At 43.1% G+C, this 25868-nt stretch overlaps 3 protein-coding genes across 4 annotated transcripts; 1 reads left to right on the forward strand and 2 right to left on the reverse strand.

Moving 5' to 3' along the window:
• The first annotated feature begins 3197 nt into the window (after positions 1–3197).
• On the forward strand, positions 3198–9894 carry LOC114363975 (putative nuclease HARBI1). Of its 2 annotated transcripts, XR_003656821.1 has the most exons (5): positions 6337–6807; positions 6904–7100; positions 7331–7469; positions 7560–7703; positions 8662–9894. XR_003656821.1 is itself a non-coding variant. In XM_028319947.1 (4 exons), exons 1-4 carry the CDS (start codon positions 6577–6579, stop codon positions 7584–7586), a joined length of 594 nt encoding a protein of 197 aa, XP_028175748.1. In that variant the 5' UTR covers positions 3198–6576; the 3' UTR covers positions 7587–7704. The 2 variants fall into 2 exon arrangements, 1 of the variants encoding a protein (XP_028175748.1); XM_028319947.1 differs by lacking the exon at positions 8662–9894 and having other exon boundaries at positions 3198–6807; positions 7560–7704.
• A 104-nt stretch (positions 9895–9998) lies between these two features.
• LOC114363967 (uncharacterized) lies at positions 9999–17346 on the reverse strand. The gene is made up of 3 exons (XM_028319934.1): positions 15733–17346; positions 12416–12893; positions 9999–11559 (listed from the first exon to the last, which is right to left on the reverse strand). The coding sequence occupies exons 1-2, from the start codon at positions 16996–16998 to the stop codon at positions 12435–12437; spliced, it is 1725 nt and encodes a 574-aa protein (XP_028175735.1). The 5' UTR covers positions 16999–17346; the 3' UTR covers positions 9999–11559; positions 12416–12434.
• Positions 17347–23089: 5743 nt separating this feature from the next.
• Positions 23090–25471, reverse strand: LOC114363959 (uncharacterized). Its single transcript, XM_028319906.1, has one exon. It carries the CDS (start codon positions 25469–25471, stop codon positions 23090–23092), a length of 2382 nt encoding a protein of 793 aa, XP_028175707.1.
• Positions 25472–25868: the final 397 nt, after the last annotated feature.

Raw genomic sequence — 25868 nt, forward strand, 5'->3', positions numbered from 1 at the left:
ACTGTTTGTCATCGATACACTTGTAGGTGTCCGTCTAGATGTTATGTAATTTATTAGGCTGTTGAACCTTTGGTGTAAATGAGTTCGAGTTATTTTCAGTTTTTACAGGCCACGGTCTATTGTTATTAGGGGTGAATTGACGTTGAAATGGTCGGGCATTTACCTGCTTTATTTGATTTTGTGCGTTTGTAAAGGTACGAATAGTTTCTGCCGTGCCTCCTCCTGGCGGGCGAGTGCAATGGCGTTTTCTAGCGTCTTTGGGTAGTTAAGCCTAACCTCTAGTCCTACAGTGTGAGTCACGTTAAAGTGTACATATGAAAATATATGAAACTAGACCTATTTTTATCGATAAAAAAGAGGTCAAAAAATTTTTGAGATTTTTTTTTTAAATTTTTATAGATTTTTTTTTCTTCCAATTACTTATTGTAAAGAAAACGTAATAACTTTTAAAGTAAGTGGTATATCCTGATAAAAGAAAAACAGTAATAATGCTAAATAACAGGCAATACTAAAAAAATACATGAAATACCCAGAAAATGCCCACAAATAATAAAAAATGATACTTTTTGAAAAAAATCTGCTTAAAAATTCGTATTTTTTTGGTTATTTGATAAATTTCTCCAAAATATGCCCCTATAACAGATGGTTTTTATTACTTTTTATTATTCTCTATCGTATTACTTTTGTAAAACCAAAAATCGCATGTCTCTATCCCTATCACAACGTTTGCAATGATCATTTGAACTAAGCCTCTCCGGGCGCGCCATTCAACGCTTCGTTAACAACGAAACTGAAAGTGACTCTAGATTTGTAATTTTGATAAAGACAAGTTAGATTTCAAATAAAAACAAAAGATTTTGAAGTATAATAAGCATTTTAGTTAAAATGAAAATTGTCTCTACCTGTAGCGGAGAAAAATGTGGTGGCAGGCCTTTGTTCAAACGATCATAGCAAATGTTGTGATAGTGATAGAGACATGCGATTTTTAGTTTTACAAAAGTAATACGATAGAGAATAATAAAAAGTAATAAAAACCATCTGTTATAGGGGCATATTTTGGAGAAATTTATCAAATAACCAAAAAAATACGAATTTTTAAGCAGATTTTTTTCAAAAAGTATCATTTTTTATTATTTGTGGGCATTTTCTGGGTATTTCATGTATTTTTTTAGTATTGCCTGTTATTTAGCATTATTACTGTTTTTCTTTTATCAGGATATACCACTTACTTTAAAAGTTATTACGTTTTCTTTACAATAAGTAATTGGAAGAAAAAAAAATCTATAAAAAATTAAAAAAAAAATCTCAAAAATTTTTTGACCTCTTTTTTATCGATAAAAATAGGTCTAGTTTCATATATTTTCATATGTACTTTTTAACGTGACTCACACTGTATATTGTAATCTAAATTGTCGACGTAGGTGTCGATGGCTACTGTTTGGTAATAGCGGCTGTATTTTTTCGGTGAGGAACCTACGCCGCATAGCGCGTCTAATAAGTCGCGTATTTTGCGACCAAACTGTTCGCATGATTCGGTGCGTGATTTCGTACACCGCATCATTTCCTGCATTATTTGAACCTCGGTTCTTTGTTCTCCGAATCTGTTTATACTCTCGGATGTTGGTCCTAAAACATAAATTAAATACGTTAAGTCAATACTAAAATGGACACATAATCATAAAAAAAGGGTTTCATTTAAATACATACACAGTTGCCGAGGGCAAAATTCTCTTCCGTTTGGGAGCGTGGAGCGGCCGCTCCAGGCCACTGCCTCGCGGCACCTCCCTGATATCCAGGCTGCTCATCCTAAAATGAAAATAACATTCTCATCAACTATTTGTTATCTATATAGGTATGACAATATTAAACAAAAATTCTGATAAATTAAAACCATTCTAAAATAATAATTTCAGTGACTTGAGTAAAATTATTCACTTTGCTTAGAATAATAATAAAATTAATCATTACATTGTAAATTTTTAATTAAGACCATATTATAAGTGAATCAAGATAATAATAAAAACGCTTTATTGTGCACCACACAAACAAAACAAAGTAAAGGGCGATAATTACGGTTCCAAAACAGATGGCCGGCCTTTGTGCGTACGCCGCCCCCGCGTGTGCGTACGCCACCACGCGTACGACCTCCTCTCATTGCGCTATAATAACATGCAAAAAAAAAACAAATGAGCAAAGCAAATATTAAACATACATACACTCGAAAAACATAACCCTCCTTCTGGCGCAGTCGGGTAAAAAACAAAACATGTAAGTAAAAAGAAATTGGCAGGAAACCAAAAAAAAATTAATGGATGCAGACAAAAACAAAAACAAGTTTGTGTGTCTCATGAAAGTTCCAGTACATTGAAATAAAAAATACCAATGACAGTTAAAAGTTTTTTTTTATTCATATTAATGTTAATAAAAATAAAAAGTCGACGTAAATACAATAAAATAAAAAGTCGATTTAATTTTAAGTCATAATAAAAAAGCCGACCAACGGCAATCCATGTTAGTCAACCGTCACCAAACAAACTTCAAACTAATGTCACGCCGTGTCTGTGACCTTGGAGCATTTGCTCCACAAAAAACCGTTACACACTTTTATCGATATTTCTCACGTTTTACATCAGAATATGCCTCATGCTTACGTATTTAGCTAAAATGATAAATACCGCAACTAATAAAGGAAACATTTAGAGATTGGTAGTGATTTAGGTCACGAAAAAGTCACTGATTCGGAACTGACGTCGTTCATACCTAGGGTACTTTTGCATTCATCACAGATTTTTTCAATGAAAATTGCTAACAAACCTCACAAAGTAGATAAATAATTGAAATTTACTTACCGTTCCATGATTCAGCAACTGGTTTTTTTGTTTAGTGCACGGGGAGACCTGTTCGTCACGCCGAAAGAAACTAAATGGCGGAATGAAAATAGAGTAACTTTAATGACAGATAACTTTTTATTTTCCTTCGAGGCCATAGCCAAGGCGTATATCATTATACAGCCCGGTTCGTCAGGAACGTACTGTAGTAATCTTAATGCAATAAAAAAAAATGAGCGTGCTATGCCGCGAAATATGAACTCATGTTTTCTGGATCATATGCTCCATGCCACAGACGGGGCCATTTTGACATTGGAGCATATGCTCCACGCCACAGACAGGTGGGTTACCACCTGTTAACCTGCTAGTTTAATCGATTGCCAATCTTCTATGTCTACTTCTAGTGAGATGGCCTCTAGTGCCTTTCCAGTTAGTTTGTTTCGAATCAGACAGATCGCGATTGGATCGTTATTTCCAATATTGCGCGCGGCTAATATGGATTCTATGGATCTTATATAGACATTCAATGATTTTGCGTTCCCATCATAGGAAGGTAATATTTTGTCAATTAGGTCATAATTGGATTCTATTATCGATTTCGTTTCGTTTTTTAGGACCTGAGTGGCCACGTTAGCTAGGTCACCTAAGCTGCTGCCTCGTATATTCATTTTTAAATGCGAAAATATAAGTAGGTATAACCACAATAAGTATACTTAACTAGAAATATGGAAATTTGAATCACACAATTCTGAAAAGGACGTGCTATATACTTTTTGAGGAAATGTGGACAATTGAATCACACAATTTCAGGAATGTTTTGTAGGAAAAGCGGGAAAATGGGATCACACACTTTTCACAGGACGGTATGATAAGGACTACTGGGCAACAAAGTAAGCTTACTTACCCCCAATATAGCCTCATCTCCCAGGTTTGAGTCTGATGGCGCGCTGGTCTCGGTGCTGGTGCTGGTCCTCAGCTACGGTAGGTTCAGCAGGATAGTGCGGCGGCGTGCAGAGGTTGATGCTCGCCCAGGGCCTGGTTGTGGTCTTCGGCTGCTGCGGTGTATTCGTTGGATACGCCTGAAGCTGTTAGCACTGACTCTACAACTTTACTATTCTACCACAACTGCGCCAGTTATGTATGGAGCGTAGCCGGGAAGCTTTTAAAAACACACGTCTTGACCAAGCGGCCGTTTATTTCAGACTAACTTTACCATACACTTTATCTTACAGCTAAGTTCTTATCTCTAACTTATAACTGTTTTATTATTGAAAACTCTAAGAAATTTTATCAACACATTTTATTGTAAAAACCAAGACAACATGAATGACAGAACATGCAATGGCGGGCAATCTGACAGATGACATTAAGTTAACAGAAACCATAAATAAAACAATAACTACCACTTAATTACTTGGGTTCGTGAGAACCCTCTAAAAACTAGGCACTTATCCTACATAACTCGATACAAAAAAGTTTTCTTACTTTCAAATGTAGGAATTGAAATTACCTTGTCTAGTCCTAAGTCTTTAATTTCTGATATTGCTTCACTGAAAGCTGTCGGTATGGCAGGTACATCAGCTGTGATGATTTTTTTCTTGCAGTATTGCTTCGTCTCACTCAAACTCACGAGTTTCCTCTCGAGGAGATGAACTGTGAATCTATGACTGAGAATGAAATTGTTATTTATCGCACTCAAAAATGGACTTAGATTTTGACGAGACTGATATTAATTCAACTTTTTTTACAAGTAAACTGAAAATTTTATCGGGAACTTCATCACGAAATTTTTTTGTCCACTTAAAAATTAGTTTTGGGTTTTTAATAGTTTTATAAAATCTAATACAATACATAAGATTTTATTTTGCGACAAAATGTTTTCAATGATACCTACTTAAATGTCTACTTAGTTTTGGTGTCATACCGCACTGATACATGATCACCGATATTATATTTTATAGCAATTCTTCATCTGAAACAGCATCTAATATATCAGAATCTCTATGGCTGCTCATAGAATCTGAAACGCTAGTTGTGGAACTGTGAGAGTGATTCTCCTCTCAACAAATAGTTATTTAGTCCTAAAATCAGAGGAATATCATCATCGATTTCATTGTTTATTTCAACAGAATATATTCCAGAATGCCGAACATGTTCTCCGTAATAGGATCTTGCTTGCTTTAGTTGGTAGGTGCCTAGAGCGAATCTCTTCAGGTCTGTAATTGAGTTTTGGAAATCTCACTAAATGAGGATGATTGCCATCAATCCGCTCAGGCTCAGGAATACGCAAATCCACACTTGATCTAGGTTTGTTGAAAAAATATCGATATATTCGATATTATTAATTCGATATATCGATATTTTTTGCCGATATATTGTTAACCGATGAATCGATATAAGCTTGGAAGTGCCTTTACAGCCGACGCCGGCTACCAATTCTAAAGTCGCTAGAATCCAAAGCCGTAAAACAAATGGAAAAATAACTGTATAGTATTCATTCTCCTTAGATATTGTATCAAGAAATCAATGCTCAAACAAACAAAACAAAATATTCTCCTTAGATATTGTATCAAAAAAGCAATGCTCAAACAAACAACATATAATATTCTCCTTAGAGTTTGCTCAAACAAACAAAATAAAATACAATACGCAACACAATTAAATTATGGGTTTGACTTCCAGTTTGTACGGACTTCTTTAAAAAAAAAGTGCACTAAAAACAAAAAAAAGCTGTTACGATGGTTACTGAACATACGCACACAAAAACCATGTCTGTTAAAAAAAAAAGGTTACTGTGTAGTGTTTCTGAACAGTTTTGTGTGGTAAGGCTCAAAGCATGAAAAAACGCAAAGCGCTTTTTCGTACCCGTTGCAGTAAGATGTGACGCGCTTGCCACACTCCGCGCAGTTCCGCCGGTGGCGATGGCTGGAGGTCTCCAACGCAGTGTACTGCTTCGGGTAGTGCTTGAAGCCTTGTGTGTTTCTGTCTGTTTCACGGTGGTGTGTAATAATGGGCGTAGGCCTGGGTTGTGGAGAGTGCCGTCACAAATGACAATTGCAGGCTTAATATTCTCTGCTAAATCTGGATTGCCAAATAAACCATCTGGAATAATTTTATTTTCCTGAGCTACATCTTGGATTGACAAACATCCTAATCCCAAATATAATGGCACAAACGAGTTTGTTAAACAATTTCTAGCTTTAGACATGTATCTTTCTAAAGTACTTCTTGCAAGTTTTACTTCTTGGAAGTTTAAACAATGTAGACAATCGTTCATAGCTTTCTCCAGTTCTGAGCTTAACTAACAATATACTTAATTCCACACTTGGGCATGGAACTTCATGTGATAATTGTGGTATATGGGAAAGCAATTGGTAAAACTCCTCAGAGTTAATGCCTAACCAATAGTAGCAGAGATGAGAATTCATTTCTCTTATGTTAGAGAAATCTATCTGTCTGCGACCAGGGACACGATTCTCATGCAATCGAAAAAAGTTCACATTCGTAAAATAATTCGAAGATCGAATTTTTTTCGATTGTTACACAGTGTGTGTATTCTGAGAAGTTCACGATCGAAAAAATTCGATCGAACACCACTCGAACGCAACGAGTGCTACTGACCACTCGAAGTAGGAGTTCGTATACGAAATTAGCTGTCAAAGTCATAATCCGCCGCTGTAAAATCATAATTGGTTTTAGCTGTGAAAAATCAAGGAAGTTTTTCTCTTTATCCAATTTTAAGCTCAAAATGAACGAGGACGAATTTATCGTTGACTTCTTCGGTAACCTGCTTGAGGAGTTGGAAGCAGCGACCGTGGATCCGCCGCGGCGTAGAGTTCCGGCAAATTTGGATCCCTTTAGCTTCAGCGATGCCCAGTTTATAAAACATTTTAGGCTCACTAAAAGCCTTGTATTGGATCTCATCCAAATTATTGAGCCAGTGATTGAGCAGCGATCACGGATTGATATAAAAACCAAGGTAAAATAAACTAAAATAAAGTGTAACCTTCCTATGTCATAGAATATTATAATAATAATGTGTGCTTTATTTTTATCCACCGTACCTCTCTTGCAGGTGTTGTGTGCATTGCATTTTTTTGGAACAGGGAGCTACCAAACACCTTCAGCAAAATTAAACTGCCTAAACATTTCGCAACCATCTGCCTCCCGGTGCATCTCGGAGATAGTTGATGCTTTAAATCATCCAAATGTATTTGGTACTTGGATTCGTTTTCCAAGTACTCATCAAGAACTCCATGAAATTTCGAGAAGGTTGGTAATGGCGTAAAATTAGCTGTAGTTTTAACAGTTGTCTGAAATAGTCTAATAAGACAGATTATCTTCTTTCTTACTACATATCTGCTTAAGTGAAAATTTGGATGCCTGTCAATCATATAATATTAAAGTAGGGGCAGGGGTATTTATTAATAAGCAATGAATCACTTATTATTAGGTTGGTTGATGCACAATTGCACACCTACAGCAATTTATTATGTTTCCAGCTTCTGCACTGCCTATGGGTTCCCAGGGATTGTTGGTTGCATTGACTGCACCCATATTTCCATAGTTCCTCCTCAAAGACCATTTGAGGAGAGGAGCTATGTAAATAGGAAGCATTACCACTCCATCAATGCGCAATTGGTAAATATGTAGTAACATTTTCACACACTCCTGTGATATTCTAATCTGGAACTTATTTTATTAATACTTAATCATTTTATTCTTCAACAGATATGCGATTCAAACTTAAAATATTAAATGTAAATGCTCTGTTCCCTGGAAGCACACACGATTCATATATCTGGAATAGCTCCAACGTCCTTCCTGTGATGGAACAATTATACACAAGTGGCCATCAAAGTTATCACCTTATAGGTATGTACAAATAATATTAAATGTTAACACATTATTTAAAAGTCCATGTTTAAAAGGATTTTGATCTTGCAACAAGTTCATACTGTTGTTATACTGTTAATACACCATAACATAAAATATCGCTAGATAAAGGATAGTGCCAGGGTCTGGACCAAGTGTTGCCCAGAATCAACCCATAGTGCATTTTGTTCCTCAGGCCTATACTAATGTGTAAAGCGAAGCGCACTGAAATCTATCCCTGGAGTTAAGAGAAAAAAAGAGTTTTGTTTGAAATTATTTACATACAAAATATCATCCATGTATACGTACTACGCATAAGATTTCGCGATTGTGGCATTAAATAACACTCGCTATGTTGAACTTAACCATACTGTATCCGTACACGTTACTTTAGTGCGATTTAGACATTGTTTATAAAAGATCTAGCGCTGTTTTAATTGTTTGGTTACTTGACAGACATTAATTATTTCCAAAATGAAGCAAGAAGTTTTAGTTCTCTATCCTTGCAAAAAATCAATTTATTGATATATTACAATCGATTTTATTGAAGTTATTGTGAGCTAAAACTTCTTGCTCCATTTTGGAGATAATTAATTTCTATCAAGTAACCAAACTACTGCAACAGCGCTTGATCGCTTTTAAAGAATGTCGAAGTCGTACTAAAGTAAGGTGTACGGATGCAGTATGGTTAAGTTCAGCATAGCGAGTGTTATTTAATGCCACAATCGCGAAATCTTATGCGTAGTACGTATACATGGATGATATTTTGTATGTAAATAATTCAAAACAAAACTCTTTTTTTCTCTTAACTCCAGGGATAGATTTCAGTGCGCTTCGGTTTACAAATTAGTATTGGCCTGAGGAACAAATTGCACTATGGTTTCATTCTGGGCAGCACTTGGTCCAACTTCCATACATGGATTGGCACTGTCCTTTACAAAACAACAATTTATTTCAGGAGACAGTGGATATGCACTACGACCTTGGTGTCTTACGCCAATTTTACATGTCGAAGATGGATCTGCAGAACACAGATATTCAGAGGCTTTAAAAAAAGCACGATCTACGATTGAAAGATGTAACGGGGTTCTGAAAGGGAGATTTAGGTGCCTCCTTAAAGACAGGGTGTTGCATTATAAGCCAAATAAGGCAACCAAAATAATAAATGCATGTTGTGTACTGTACAATATGTGCATTGCACACAATGTCCCTGATCCTGGCATGCCTCCGGATGAGGATCTCGGAATTATTCCTCAACAACCACTATCAAGAGATGGTGAAACGTCAAGAATTTTTTTTTTAAATCAGGCACGAGTTAAAAAAAATTTAATAATTAACAATTATTTTAATTAATTATGCTTGTTTATACTTCCTATGCTTGTCATTATAGTACTCTATTAATGGGAATGTATGGTAAGTAACTTGTTTCTGAATGTATTGTAACTTCCTACTTTTTTATATTTTTAAACCGGCAGTCCGGTTTGTAATGCAACACCCTGTCTTTAAGCGCTGGTAGGGCAAAAAAAGAATGAGATATGTATAGGCTTCTTAAGAGCACTTGACTGTATTCCAAATATAGGAATCATGTGCTTTATTGATTGATTGACGATTTGTAAGTACTAATTTAATTAGTCTACTAAAAAAATAAAGATAATTTTGATTTGATTTATTTGCAAGTCTAGACTAGATATCAGCATGTCACTACATTGGTCATAATACTATGCATTTTTGTATACCCATTTCTATGTATAAGATACACCATACAAAAATGCGTGGTTAATTCAGAGAACTATTCCTGAATCAATAATGTACCTACACTACCTATTTCTATTGGGTAAAATGATTATGAGACATGTAAAGAAAGGCAACTTAAGAGCAAAACTTCAATATTTTTACAAATCTTAAAATATTTAAAGAAATTAAATATTTTAAGATTTGTAAGTACTATTTAAATAGTCTATGCAAATGGAAAAGTATGTATTTGCAAAAAAATCAAAAAAATCCTTTTGAAATAAGGATTAAGTATTTAAAAGACAAGAGTGTGTTGGTTTTACTTGCCTAGCCCTTGCATTTATGTTGTAAATGGTATTTCTTCTTGTAATAAATGGCTGCTGTAAGTGGCAATAGTCCTATCAAACTGTATTTGTGGGATGTGAATGTAAATTTGTAAAAAAATAAAAACTTAAATATTTTTTAAGACTTTTATTCATAAATCTGTAAGTAGGAGTCGAAAGATCCAAAAAGCTATATTGTAAGAGGGGAACCTAACCTACAGAGAGAAATGACCAAAACCAATTTTATAGGGCTTTATCTCGTGTTTATTGCCAACAAACCTATGACTAAATTACACAATTAAAGCAGACAACCTCTCAAGTTACTAAGCTAATATAAAAATAAGTAAAGTTAGGATCGGCATGTACATATGAACAATACTTATTAATAAGCAATATTAATTGCATTGACTAATCAATCTTATGGCAAAGCATGATTATAGTGTTCAAATCAAAATTGAGGATCGGTATGTACATATGGCCAATACTTAATGATAAACAATACTAATTGCATTGACTAATTAATCTTATGGCAAAGCGTAATTTTAACATTAGAAGCAAAAATGAGGATCGGTATATGCATTTGAGCCGGATCCAATAGCAAGCTATACAATTGTATTTACTTAATAAACTTTATAACTAAAGCGTGAGCAATTCAATTAGAACACAAAACAAGGATCGGTATATGCATTTGATCTAAACTTAATTACTAACTAAACAATTGCGTCTAATTACTAAAGTTCAATACAAAAGCATGTGCAAAGCATAAAACAAGGATTGGTATATGAATCAGGGCCACACTTTATAGGAAACTAAACAATTACGTTTAATCAATAAAGTTTATATCAAAAGTATGAGTAAACTAATTAAAGCGGAAATCTAGGATCGGCGTATGCATTAGGGCCATATTTAGTACAATAGCATTTTCTTAATAATTTTATAGCAAGAAGCGTGAAAAATAATAAAGTCATAAAGACAGGATCGGATTGTGCATTTGAGCTAAGCATGAATGTAAACAATGTGCAGAATTCTAATTAATAGCAAAGCGTGAAATATTATTATCTAAGCTAATGCGAGGCAACAATTAATTAGTTCATGTAAATCTAGCTATAAGCACGGGAGGCGTGCATGTGACGTCACAACGCGAGAGTCCGGTCAGTTCCGTGTTACGTAAGCAGACCGTATACTCGCGGTGCGTGTGTGCGTTCACTTCGGGCGTATCGTGTTCCGTGGTACGGAAGCGCGGCGCGTCGCGAAATGAACTGGCCGCTGGGCTGGCTCGTCCGCCTTATATACCCGTTGCGGCGAGCGGGGTCTCGGGGCAGGGCAGTAAACCGGCTGCGCGCGCGCGTAGACCTCGCTGTGACGTAGTGGCAGGCTCGGCGCTGGTCGCTCGAAGTAAACAAAGGGGCGCGTCGTGTTACAGACTCCCCCTCTGGCTCCGAAGACGTCCCGACGAGAGAGCCAGGATTGGCGTGGATGACGGCTGGGAGGTCATCTTCTTCGGCCGCCCACGCTCACGCATGGCACGGCGGAGGTGGCTTGAAGCACCACCGTAGGCTGGCTGACCATGCTCACGCATGGCACGCCGGGGTGGCTCGGGAGGTCATCTTCTTCAGCCGACCACGCTCACGCATGGCACGGCCTCTGGTTGACCACGCTTACGCATGGCACTGCGGAGACGGCTCGGGGCAGGAGCGCTGTCTCAGCGCTCTGGAGCAGGTGGGGCGCTGTCTCAGCGCTTTGGGACAGGCGGAGCGCTGACGAGTGGTACAGGCCCAGGCAATGGTCAGGAGCAATGGGGTCTGCAATTTCAAAGAAGTATGTCCATGATTTCGAAACAACAAATGGGGTTCGTCGCGCCTTGGTGCTGACAATGCGTCGAACCCCTTACGAAAGCTGCTAAAGCATGGGAAGTTACTGATGAAGCTTTATTTATGATAATACCCAGTTGGTCCTAATTAACATCGTCAGGCGTTCTCAGACCTCTCCCGAGAGTCATCTAAGTAGGACCATGTTTAGTTGGTGTGTATAAATTCGTAGTAGTCCCGAAAAGTTTCCTCCCTCCCCNATCTCATCCAAATTATTGAGCCAGTGATTGAGCAGCGATCACGGATTGATATAAAAACCAAGGTAAAATAAACTAAAATAAAGTGTAACCTTCCTATGTCATAGAATATTATAATAATAATGTGTGCTTTATTTTTATCCACCGTACCTCTCTTGCAGGTGTTGTGTGCATTGCATTTTTTTGGAACAGGGAGCTACCAAACACCTTCAGCAAAATTAAACTGCCTAAACATTTCGCAACCATCTGCCTCCCGGTGCATCTCGGAGATAGTTGATGCTTTAAATCATCCAAATGTATTTGGTACTTGGATTCGTTTTCCAAGTACTCATCAAGAACTCCATGAAATTTCGAGAAGGTTGGTAATGGCGTAAAATTAGCTGTAGTTTTAACAGTTGTCTGAAATAGTCTAATAAGACAGATTATCTTCTTTCTTACTACATATCTACTTAAGTNTGGCACCACTCTAAGCCCGCTTGCAACTTCCGAACTCATCATGGAAGGTTGAGGTGACTTTGGATTCATGCGCGGCTGCCATAGGGGAACAATAGGTTTATGATTAATATCTTACCAACTTTTGGTAGTAGGCTTACCATTGGGTTTTTTGCGATGTTATTGTTCTTTCTCACATGACGCATCAGTTGACGGGCTGTGATTCTTGGGTTCGAAAAGGAGGGTTAGCTCAGGGGAAAGGTCCGTTACCTCATCATATTCAGCCAGACTAGTTTGTGCGTCATAATATAGCGCGTCAATGACGGGTGAGTGTCCATCGAACATCAGTTTCGGCTTCTTATTCGGGGGTGTGGACAGGTCCACCGGTATCAAAGGGCCGTATGACCGCGGTGGTGTATGCATGTTGGCGATATTGGCCGTTTCGTGCACCTCCGGAATATCCTCTGATGGAACCACGGCTTCCCTTGGCTGAACATCTTCCTCAGCATTCATCCCTGATACTGGCACCACTGTAAGCCCGCTTGCAACTTCCGGAATCACCTTGGAAGGTTGAGGTGACTGTCCAGATTTTGGAGTGGTTGCCATAGGGGAAATTATTCGCGGAAGGGCAAATTCCTCCTTCAGCTTCTCTAGAACGATCTCCNTGTGATTTAGTTTTCTCTCTAACTCTTACACCCTGTATATTTTGAGAGCGACGCGCACATCCACAAAAACTACTGTAATAATAAGTGTAATAAGGCCTTAACTAAGCATGTTCATAAAGATATCAATAAACAGTCCTAACGATAGGCTGTTCCAGCAAAAATCTGTGAGAATTCCAAGATTGTTCCACCCTCAATTGCCCATTTCATTTCAAAGGTATCTTTTATATGTATAAAAATATTCCCTAAGACTCCGGGCGTAGGAAGTATAATGAACTAATTTTCACCGTCTCGGAAAAGTGGATGTATTTCTTAGTAGGTTATTTTTCTTTGAAATGAGATTGCTTTGACATTGCCGTGCCGGATCGATTAAGTCTGTGGTGTATTTTGATCGTAAGGTAAGGTGAATGAATGAAAGCTATTTGATTTGTAAAATATCTTCAGTAATCATATAGGTACTAGTGAAGTTGAAGAGTTTGTTTCGTTGGACGCGCTAACCTCAGCAATTACTGGCCACTGCTACGATTTGAAAAATATTTTTTGTTTTGAATAGCATATAATATTGGTCTACGAAGGCAAATAATACGACCAATAGGAGCAGAGCATCAATGAAAAATGTAGCGGAAACGGGAAAACTTATTCATACGATTTTCACGCGTACGGAGTCGCAGGCACAGCTACTTTGTTGAGTTTCCATATTCGAAAATACTAAAATGATACAATACTTTTCTTATTTTATTCTAGCAACAACTAATAGATACACCTACTCTCGAATGCTTTTAATAATAACCTTAATTGGTTATAACGAGACTTCGCACCGACAATAAGCATACTGACTACAAAGACCTAATTGCAAAATAATCCCCATGTCTCAATTAGCACTGAAGACTGTCGTAAGAATAATAAATGGATGCACAAAGGCGAGTCATCTGCATAATCCAAACAAAGTAACGATGAATCCTGAATGCAGAGAGAAAATAGAATAGTTCGTTAATGTGTTGAAAAGCATTTACACAACAAAGGCAGACGCATGCTAGATGTACGTGGGTTATATTTCTGCTGGCTTGGGATGGACAAACCCTAGGGCTGAACTAACATTTTTATATTTAGCTTAGGGCTGATATATCAATCGTCGAAACCTTTTCGTTAGAAACCTTTTAACTGAAGAATCAAGGCTGAGGCTCCTGAAGAGCAAAATATTTGACGATTCGTAAGTATTGACTTTGAAGAAAATTGATATTTTGACCATACTGAAACAGTCAATGTGCCAAACTTATTCTTCAGTAAAAAGTTATCCGGCGATTGAAAAATCAGCCCTTAGTGCAAAAAATAAATCTTTATACATTTTGGTTGCCCAGTTTGGGTCCTTCAAATCCTATGACGCCACGAGGTTTGTTGGAGTATTTGTTTAATGTACGAAACTACTAAGTGGTTGGAACATTGAAGTTTTACAGGTTGACTAATTAATTACATAAATCTTTTTCTTAGGGCCGGTTTCTTATTAGCCAATTAACCTTAAGGATAACTTGGTATTTTAGACATACTTTCTATACAAACATACAATTTTTCTTGCAATTTAATGATCAGCCCTTAATGTGGTAACCCTACCCTGCTTTCGGCTATTCGTGCTTACATTTTTCATTACTAAGCGAGGTTTAATCTTTCATTTAGCTGCCTGTTAAGAGCGTTTACGCGAAGCGCGGCGTTTCAAGGGGCATCATTGGAAATGATTCGCGCGCGGCGTTTTTTAATAGTTTTCAAATGTTTATAGCAAAACAATAACATGATTTTTGGGTATTTCACGTTCTTTGAATTTATGATTTCTTATTGTAAAATGCTTAAATCTAAGAATTTTCTCAATTAACTATTTGCCTAAGGACCTATGCTATAGAATATAAATGTTTGTTATATCGTTTTCACAGTATTTTTATAATAATTTCAGCTTGTAAACTGACGCTAAAGTGGAAATTTGAAAACCTGTGTGGACTTATCTTGATAGAATTCTTAAATACTATACTAATCGAAATATTTTCTCAACTAACTATTTAGACGACAAAATTGCCTAATTATTTATGCCTTTAACATTATTTGTAATGTAACTGGTTAATGATTGTAACGGGTTGAAAAAGTACTGTTTTTGCGCCAAACGGCGTAAACGCTCTTAACAGTCTTTGTATTCGAAATAGTGTTGTAAAAGACTCAGTCTTTTAGCCCTTATTTAATGAGTCTTACTTAATTTAGTTTAGACGCCTCAGAACCTTATATTTTATTACTACCTTCAGTTTTCAAGACTTGTAAAGATATTTTTGTCAAAGTACACGGAGGACTCGCCACATACATTTTTTAATCCGGACTTGCTACAACTCTTATTCATGACATTTAATTTACAGTGTAAGGGAGAGTCCGCTAATTTGGACCAGTTTTTTTCAATCCCATTTTACACATAGTTTTCTTTTGTTTTTGCTAATGTCCATGGTATATAATAAAAGATTGTAAGAGGGGAACCTAACCTACAGAGAGAAATGACCAAAACCAATTTTATAGGGCTTTATCTCGTGTTTATTGCCAATAAACCTATGACTAAATTACACAATTAAAGCAGACAACCTCTCAAGTTACTAAGCTAATATGAAAATAAGTAAAGTTAGCTAGTTAGTTAGTTCTAAGCCCGCTTGCAACTTCCGAACTCATCATGGAAGGTTGAGGTGACTTTGGATTCATGCGCGGCTGCCATAGGGGAACAATAGGTTTATGATTAATATCTTACCAACTTTTGGTAGTAGGCTTACCATTGGAATGATGAATTAGAATTCCTCCTTCAGCTTCTCTAGGACGATCTCCTGGATAGACTCCTCCTCTAAATCATAGGCAGTAGAGGGGTCATCCATAAAACGGCAGGTCCTTTGTGGTATATTCAAGATGAGCATTGCATCTACTATAAAACCTACTCCCAGCAGAGTTAGGTTGTTGGTGGCCTGCGGCAGTACCACGAAAGATGATGGGATCACTCGACCAAATATTGCGATGGGAGCTCTGACAGTGAGGGCGGTCTGCCTCTTGGGGATGCCATCAGCGAGGGTTATGCTCATTTCCTTCTCCTCGAAGATGTATCCATTCTTCCGGAGTTGCTGGTAGAGTGAGTACGAAGCGACATTTGACCTGGCACCTGTGTCAATTTGAGCAGTACCCTTTATGTGTCCAATCTGTATTCTGACCACGGGTCTTGGGTTCATCTCTCCGATTTTTACTCCGCAGAAACTGGCATCGTTCGAGCTTGTTCGTCGTTGAGATGAGCACTTTGTGCATCGACTACGGACCACACCAGGCTCTCCACAACCATAACAAGAAAGCCTAGGTTTTTCTGGTTTTATGTCCGTAGTTGGGCTAGGCTTCACTGCGTCGCTCTGCTCTGCTTTAGCCTTCTTTCTGCAGGTCTCCGCTGTGTGTCCAGGAATACGGCAAAAGTTGCATCGCTTGGGTTTTATAGGGGGGTCTTCTAAAGGGCGCTGCGTCAGATTCGCCTTTTCTAGCATGTGACTTTCTACCTCTCTTGTTTTCTCAAGCAAGTCGTCGAAAGTCGTCACGTGTTCCCGAGCTATTTTCTCACGTATGTCTAGTCTTAACTGTCCGTATACAAGGTCTATGAGTTGATCCTCGACCAATTTGTGAGATTCGGGTAGCTGAGCGATAAGCGCACGTTTTTCAGCAATAAATGACGCTGTGCTCTGGTGAACCTGACTGACCCGCACGATCTCTTGATAGATGATGTACGGCAGTTTCTTGGGGGCAAACGTATGTCTCAACCTTGTCTCAAAGTCAACCCATGTCCTGACTTGAGTCTTCACCCCTTGCCACCACGTCGCGGCATCATCCGTCAAAAGTAACGGTAAGCCAGTGAGTGCATCCTCATCTTGTATGTGCTCTAACTTTTTATACACGTTCACGGCCGCCAAGAAAGTCTCCACATCGGTGGATTTTCTGCTTCCTCCATAGCGTGCAGAGCACTGAGCCAATGTGCTCATACTGCGTGGTTCTCCTAACGTCTTCAGTAATCTCTCGAATTGTGCCTCTGATAGATTCATGTCTCCGATCCTGTGTTTATGATGACGATTAGCTATAGTAATCCTAGCTCGCGGGACTGAGAGAGTAGGTTGTCTGTGTGGTTTTGGTCTTAAATTATAAGTGGTTCGTGCCTCAATGGGACCCGGTTTATTAAAGGGCCCCACGTTGGGCGCCAGATTGTAAGAGGGGAACCTAACCTACAGAGAGAAATGACCAAAACCAATTTTATAGGGCTTTATCTCGTGTTTATTGCCAACAAACCTATGACTAAATTACACAATTAAAGCAGACAACCTCTCAAGTTACTAAGCTAATATAAAAATAAGTAAAGTTAGGATCGGCATGTACATATGAACAATACTTAATAATAAGCAATTTATTTGCATTTCCATGTGCAATGTAGAATTTTTCCATATCCATTGTTTTGAAAGTAATACAATACGTACACCATAAAGATAAATATTTTCAAAATAATGGATTTGAAAAAATTCTACATTGTACATCATAAAAACAATAATTCTTTGAAGGTTATGAGGGCCTATGTGTGCGTGAACTGTGTGTATGTGTGCGTGGACTTTATGTATGTATGTGTGCGTGTACTATGTATGTATGTGAGCGTTACGTACGTAGGTTGAGTACAAGGAATTTAACACCAGGCTGTCAATTAGTAGGCTCAAAAATTTGACAGAGAGGGTTCTCTATTTCCTATGTATTACTTTTCTCTATGGAATTAGGTACTACAACGCACGCCAGCGTCCTGACGGGCGCGCGCGTGACACTCGACTGATATAATACCCGCCGGCGGGGCGCTTCGCTGTAGGTAATTATCGGATGTACCGCGCGGAGTGAGCCAGGCCTGGTTTTACCATACCACAGTATATATATGAGCTAAAGCAGTACGGAAACTAAGCCCTTTCGTCGAGTTAAATACCTACACTTCAATTGAGTGTTAGGGTTGTCGCGCGGAGTCGTCCGCGCGCGTCCCTTTATATCTGACGTTTTTAGAGTGACTATGATATCAGCTCATTGGCTATAACGATACCGTTTTTAACTTTTTAGATTTTTCACCATTACCTAGGCTTAGTTTACAAAAAAATGTGTAAGGTAATAAAAAAAACGTTCAACAATTCAACATAATACGATGTCTTTATTTTTCGTTAGTTAGGTATAAGAAGTTACATATAAACTAGCAAATCAAAATCAAATCAAATTACTTATCAAATAGAACAGATAAATTGTTAAGAAGCTTAATTACGTAATTAATTAAGCATTTTATTTAAAAAGTAATATTAAATTATTTTCACCTTCCATTATTATGAAGTTTAAAAACGCAATACACTCGTGGCATGTTTTTGAATCTACAGCGGACAGCGCATGCAATCAAATTATTATTAAATTAAAAACACAACGCGCGCGACACCCGTAACGGATGGACTGCGAGGTTCGCTTAGAGCTCGTGTAAAGCGTACGTCTGTGTGCGTGAGTCTGATTTCGAGCGTTTGTATGAAGCTTCCGTCACAAAATATAACAGAAGGTAAACTCATGTCTGTACCTCGCTTTGCATACCTCTCTCGCTCGCACGCTCGGCTGTCGCGCTAGGGTTGTCTTGTCATGTGTTGCGTTTATTTCGTTACTAGCTGACCCGGCGAACTTCGTACCGCCTTAGCGTAGAGATTTTCTTAATATTTTTTTCCGTAAGAACCATCCTTGGACTTCCACAAACATTAAAAAAAAAGAATTATCGAAATCGGTTCAGCCGTTCACACGTGATGCCGTGACAACGCGAAACGGGTTTCATTTTTATATATATAGATATATATAGATGATAGAAAAATGTTACTCTTAATACTATGGAAGAAAGACAATAACAGATATCCACGTATACTTATACAGTTATATTTAGTACGTTATTATAGTAATAGTTTGCAAACAAATACACGAGAAGGAAGTACCTAGTATTTAGTTGAGTGGTTGACACTATTATCCAATAATTCCTAAAACCTCTCTAAAACAATTCGATATTATTAATAATTGAGTTGGCTTTCAATTTGTCAACGTTAAACGAACTATTGAAATACAAATAAATACTTTACTTATCTCCCGGAATCAACCGTTAGTTTCAAAAACGAAAATTTAGTTTTTAATGTTGAGTGTAAGCAACCGTCTACTTAACAAATGTTATAATACCCCTTTTTTGTTGTTCACAAATTTTCGCACAAACAAAATAATTTTAGGAACGCGTGAGCAGCGTCACTCAAGCGAACGCAGTCGCGCCTCGCATTCGTCCATTTTTTTTTTTTGCGTCGGGAAATGCTTTGCGCATGCCCACTGGCTGATGGGGACANAAATAAATAAAATTGTTACGCTACCATTTTATGCATTGAGCATACTCATTTTCTTTCATCAGAATTGTGGTAAATTGAAAACCGATGATCAAAACAAATTTATACCCTTCCAGTTTTTAATTTACTTTTAAATTATAAGTAATAATAATAATAATAAATAAACTTTATTTCTCTTTCACAGAGGTATAAAAACTTATATCTAGTTACAGTAAGTTATTATCATACAGCAATAATACCTTTGTGAGAGACTGGTATCTGTACTAGGGTGCCTTTTTTTTTTTTTTTTTTTGCGTCGGGAAATGCTTTGCGCATGCCCACTGACTGATGGGGACAGTCAGTCAGTGGGTTATGTGGGACTCTCCCCGCCGGGAAGGCGGGGCCTACCCACTAAAACCCGACGGTGTCCTCCGGGGCCATTGATCCGAAGCCGCGAGTTATTGTCCTATTGGACATTCGTCCGCGGCTCCGGTTCAGGCTACAGCTCGCTTTTGGGCGAGCCCCTCCAGCTTCGAGGGGAATAGTGATTCCCCTCGGGTCGTCCGCTAACGGCGCACTGGACACTGGTGCGCCGGCGCCACGGGTCTCGTAAGGCGCCCGCCGGGCATCCCCATACCCAGCGGTCGAGACTCCTAAGGAGGAGCGTGTAGGTTGTAAACCCTCCTGCGTCGCCCTGGACGACGGCGGCGGATCATAGGGGCATCAGCCGAAGCCTCTCGCTCCCTCTCCGCCGCTTCCTTCTGCGAGATAACTGCCTCGCAGAAGGAGAGCATCGCCTGCCATACTTCCTTACTCCCCACCATGCGGGCCACTACGGCCTGCAGAGAGAGGTCGTCTCCCACTGCGGCTACGAGGGACTCCCGCTCAGCATCCCACGCTGGGCACACCTCCAAGGTGTGCTGTGCGGAGTCCGTCGCAGCATCGCAGTGCCAACACCTGGCGTCGAGCTCCCGACCTATCCGGTGGAGATAGTCCCCGAAACAGCCGTGGCCCGTAAATATTTGAGTCGTCCGGTACGTTAGACGACCGTGCTGGCGTAGCACCCACTCATCTAGCACGGGCTGGATGGCGCTTAAAGTGCGGCGGCCAGCAGCGCATCGGGCCAAACGGTGCCCCCAAGCCTCCATGGCTACCTCCACGTGTCTGTCTCTCTCTGCCTCGATCTCCCTGAGCGCTGGACGTTGGCCCTGGGCCCTTTGGTCTCCCCGCCACTGATAAACCGCAGCAAGGACCAGAGAGTCGAGGTCCCAGGGTAAAGTTCCAGCCAATGCGATGGCTGCCTCAGTAGCCACGGTGCGGTACCCACGTATAACCCTCGCGGCCATCACCCGCTGGACTGCAAGGATCTGTCTGGTATTAACCCCTTCTAGGGCGTCATACCACACCGGGGCCCCATATAGGGCCATGGAGCGCACGACGCCCGTATAAAGCCGCCGACATGCGTTTTTCGGCCCCCCTATATTTGGGAGCAGGCGGCTGAGGGCCCCCGCGGTGGCCAACAACTTCGGTGCCAAAAGTTTGAAGTGGGTTTCAAACTTCCATCGACTGTCGAGGGTTAGGCCAAGGTACCGCATGGTACGACCCACCATGATTCGGACGCCACTTACAATGATGTGAGCCCCCTCCGGTGGCGCTTGCCGAGCCCTGTAAAAGCACATAGCCTCCGACTTTTCAAGCGCCACTCTTAGGCCTAGCTCGCGCATCCGCCGGACCACTGTCGCCACACCAGCTGTGGCACGGCGAGACGCCTCTCCGTAGTCACATCCGCGGGCTGTCACCAGGGTGTCGTCAGCGTAACATGTTACGCCGACCCCAGTGATGAGTCGCCCGCGGAGGACCCAGTCGAAACCGATGTTCCACAGGAGTGGTCCAAGGACTGATCCCTGTGGAACACCGCACGATACCTGGTGACGGAGGAAGCCCTGCCGCCCCACACAAACCACCTCTCGGCCCGACAGGTAGTCAGCAATAACCGCCTGGAGATAAGTAGGCACCCCGTGGTGTTTAAGGGCTTGCCTAATGCAGGCCCATGGTAGGGTGTTGAAGGCGTTAGCTATATCTAACGACACTGCCAATAACACCCCACCCCGGGCCACCTCCTTCGTCGCCAGCTCCTTTACTCGAAGTATGGCGTCTATTGTTGACCGCTCGGCCCGGAACCCAAATTGTTGGGCCGAGAGGTTCGGTCCAACGCTCTCAAGGTGCCGGACCAGGCGGGCATGAATCACCCTCTCCAAGAGCTTCCCACCCTCGTCCAGCAGTACAATAGGGCGGTATCCAGAAGGGGAGTCCGCTGGCCGTCCTGGCTTCGGGAGGAGGACAAGCCTGCCAGTCTTCCAGAGCGAGGGAAATTTGCCCTGGCTGAGGCAGTTGCTAAACAGACGCCTCACTCGCTCGCCCAAGATCTCTGCCGTCATTACCCACACCCTTCCAGGCACCCCGTCCGGTCCCGGTGCCACCTTCTTGGCGCGCAGTCGGAGTATGGCAGCACCAAACTCGCCCTCTGACACGGGCGGGGGGGGCTCTGTTGATGCCTCTGGATGAGTCCGCATGGCCGGTGGGGAGAACTCCGCCTGCACCGGGAACAGGGAGGTCATCACTGTGCCCAGCAGCGCGGGCTCCATAGTATCTGTGATCGGCGGTGCCCATGGGCGGAGTTTGCCCCTCGCAGACCGGTAAGGGCGACCCCACGGGTCTCGGTTGAGCGTCTCCAGCATCTCCTCCCGGGCCCTGGACTTAGCCTGAGCGATCGCCACACGGAGGGCCTTCTTGGCCTGTTTGTATGTCTCGTACAAGGGGCCGTCGCGCGCTGGGTCGCGTAGCCGTCTACGCCGGTGGCGGGTGGATTCGCGCTGGGCTGCAATCGCAGCCCTGCGCAGCTCGGCGATCTCCTCCGTCCACCAGTATACCTGCCGTTTGGGAGGCACGGGTCCTACCCGGGGCATTGCGCTGTCACAAATGTCGACCATGGCTTTCCGGACCCACTCCGTCTCTCGCTCTACGTTTAGTGGCTCGCTACCCGCAGGCTCCCAATCCTTGACAAGGGCCGCCTCAATCAGCATATCCCTGTCAAGGCTTGCAAGTTTCCACCGTGGAAATGGCGAGGGGCCAACCCTCGACTGCTGTGTTGTCATCCCGGTACCGTAGGCAGAAACTTCAAAGGTAATGTACCTGTGATCAGACAGGGACTCTGCCTCGGTCCGTACTCGCCAATCGGCCACGCGGCGTGCGACAGCAGGACTAGCAAACGAAACGTCCACTATGGACTCGCCCTGTGGTCGCACGCACGTGGCTTCCGTCCCGGAGTTGAGTAACACCAACCCCAGGACGGCCGCCCAGCTGCGTAAGATAGCTCCTCGAGCATCCGTCACCCTTGCACCCCAATCTGTGGCTTTGGCGTTGAAATCTCCCGCCACGAGTGTAGGGAGTGCGAGCCCTCGAATGTGAGATCCCAGCCTGTCCAGGCTGGACTCAAACTCAGCGACCGATCTACTGGGGGGGGAGTACACTCCCGCCACCAGCAATCCCCCACACCTGGCAAGTACAAAGCCATCGCCCCTGGCGACCGTACTGGGTTTGTGCGCGCCTGCCCCAATCAAGGCCACCAGCTGTTGGGAGTCTGCTGCCCAACTGTCTCTATTGGGCAGGACATAATAGGGCTCAGACACTACCGCCACGTCTATCGACCACTCCACTATGTGCTGCATGAGAAGATCTTGTGCAGCAGTGGAATGGTTGATATTCGCCTGCAAGACCTTGATGTTCATCTTTACCCAGTGGTTGTGTCCATCACCTCAGTCCTGCCCCGCTGCTGGGGCTTGGGCGTGGCGGTGGGTGTTCCATCAGCCCCCTGCCTGCCCGTCCTCCCTTGGACTTTAGGTGGGTTGCAGCTTTTGTTTCCCACCCTGTGTTCTGCAGGTCTACCTGCGCTTGCGCACAATGGACAGTGCGGAGGCGCAGTGCAGTCCCGGCTCTTGTGCCCAGGTTGTCCGCAGCGGAAACAGAGCTCACTGCGGTCCACCTCCGACGGACATTGGGCAGCGACGTGCCCTTCCACAAGGCAGCGGTAGCACCGCTGCGGTTTAGACGTCAGAACCCTGACTTGAGCAGACACCCAACCCACTAGGAGCCGCCCTTTCGCAAGCTGTTTGGCTACCTCCACAGGCACCCGAACAGTCGCTGACCCACTCCCGAGGAAGCTTTCTCTAATTGGGCCGACGCGGACACCCTCAATGGCGCAATTGCCAGCCTTGGCAACCGCTACCGCAAGCTCTTCACCTGTGACGGAGTCGTCTAAGCCAGTAATTCGGACTTCTACAGTTTTCACTGGCCTGGAAACCCGCACATCTTCTTCTGGGAGTACCTCGCGAAGCTTGGTTGCGAGGGCGTCCGCCCTGTCGCCGCTAGTGGCACCGGGGATCTCTAATAACTTGCCCCCGGTTTTGGCCTTTCGGAAACGGAGCCCGGTGACGATACCAAGCTCTTCGATGTTGATCCGGGATTTCGCTTCCCGGATTAAGTCTTCATATTTAACACCTCTTTCCTTAGCGCCTGGCTGCAGGGTGAGAACAATTGCAGCGGAGCGAGGTGGGTGAAGGTCAGGAGACGCCTTAGAGGCTGCCTTGAAACCAGTTAGTTGGGTTGCGTTATTTTCCCTGTTCGCCTGCTTACGAGTTTTTCCGCCTCCACGCCTAACCACCGTCGACCAACCTTCCTCCATGGTTGCGGGTGGGGGCGGGAGTGAGCGGGGCTCGCGAGCGGGGAGCGGCCCAGGAGTAGGGGCGCGCCTGGCTCCTTTCTTCTTTTTGTTTCTCCTAGTAGTCGAGACAGGGTTGGCCTCTTTCTTTGCTGCAGGCGTCGGGGCAGTCTGGGACCTGTCAGCCGTATGCTGCTTGGCCGGCTTCTCAGGTTTTTCCGAAGGCCCGGGTGCCGCGGGTTTGGACGTTGCCACACTCTTTGAAGGAGGGAGAGGTGGGAATTCCACCTCTATCTCCGCGCTTCTCCTGCGCCGATCCGCAGCCAGCGGGGGTCGGAGGCGCTCCTCAGGTAGAAGTCTGGGCTCAAGCGCCTCTATTCGTGCGTTGACCATGTTCCCCACCTGGATCATGACGTTCCGCGCGTACTCCTCTGGGTCAGGCTGTTGAGACTGAGCCGGGGGGGGAACGGAAGGGGGAGTAACCTTACTGTTGAACTCCTTCAGCGCCTGGAACTCTTTCTTCAGGTCCCCCAGCTCCCGTTCCAGCTTCTTGTTGGCGGCTGTCAGCCGCTGCACCTCTTCCGATGGCGAGCGATCAAGGAGAACCGAGATGGCCCCAGCGATGTTCACTGAGGACTCCTTGAATGCTCGCTGAACCGTCTCCGAAATATTCGGGCACTTTTTATATGCCGCAACGACTGCATCTGTGCTGGAGCGGATGTACTCCAGTAGCTCTGCTGTCGTGCGTTCCCGCGCCGCATATTCAACACGAGCACGCATCTGGAGCAGTTTCTTGGTCCAGATCTCAGCGTGCTCGTCAGCCTCTAGTCCCGCCAGGGTTTTGCGCTCTTGTGCTTCCGTCTGCTTTTTGAGAGCTCGCTCAGCCCGTACTCCCGTTGTCACGGATCTGCCGCGACCTCGCTTAACGGAGGGCGCTTTAAGGTCTCTAGCTGGTGAGCCAGAGCTTGCGCTCCCCAATGCCTCATCCGAGTCACCGTTTCTTGCCCGTGCCCGTTTCACGGCATGCAGCCTCTCTGAGGTTCGTGAACCCGTGCGCGTGCCGGCACGCGAGACGGATCGCGATGTCCTGCTTGCAACCGAATCAAACGACATATCCGTCGCATTCCCCTCAGTGTCGGAGTCCTCCATACCAACGCTCTGGGCTTCTCCAGAGCACGTGAGGAGCTCCGCATTCTCCGCCACGGCATCTGCACTCTTCTCCCTGGCTATGCCGGCGGCACCACCGCCCTTGCCATCGTTCACACCACCGTCCAAGTCGTCTAGCAAATCAGAGTCCGTTAGTCGTTCGCCTAAGTCGTTATTGCGCGGCCGAAGCCGCGAGGCAGTGATGGTCCCCCCGTATACGTAGGACCGACCGCTTGGTGAGCGGCCACGGGATTCCCCAGCATCGCTGGGACCCGCCCGGGTATTATACAATGTCTTGTCACTTGCCATATCTTTTGCTGCTTACGGGCACAGCTGCCCCGTCGGTCCACCTGCAAGGGGTAGCAGCCGACGATACTCCGCCGACTATACCAGGACCATTATTGGACCCAGTATCCCTTCACCCCCCTCCAAAGCTTCGGGATCGAGGGTGTTATAGACTTTTCCTTGTCGCGACCCGGGCAAATGCCCCGACGGTCCCCGGCCCACTCAGTTGTGACTTACGGGTTGCCCGGCAGGTCCGCCGAGTTGACGAAGTCCTGCCGCGCAGTTGATTTTTATAGAGGTTTTCTCCTCGTGGCCCTGGTAGAACAGGACACCCGGCCCGCAGCAGCGGGTTACGGTCTGCTCTATGCCACTGCTCAGTCAGCTCTGCTAATCAGAGTAGTACCGAGAGCGGCCCTCCAAA

Source organism: Ostrinia furnacalis, unplaced genomic scaffold (assembly GCF_004193835.3).
Source record: "Ostrinia furnacalis isolate ACB-3 unplaced genomic scaffold, ASM419383v2 OfSCF0404, whole genome shotgun sequence".
In the NCBI taxonomy this organism is placed as follows: domain Eukaryota; kingdom Metazoa; phylum Arthropoda; class Insecta; order Lepidoptera; family Crambidae; genus Ostrinia; species Ostrinia furnacalis.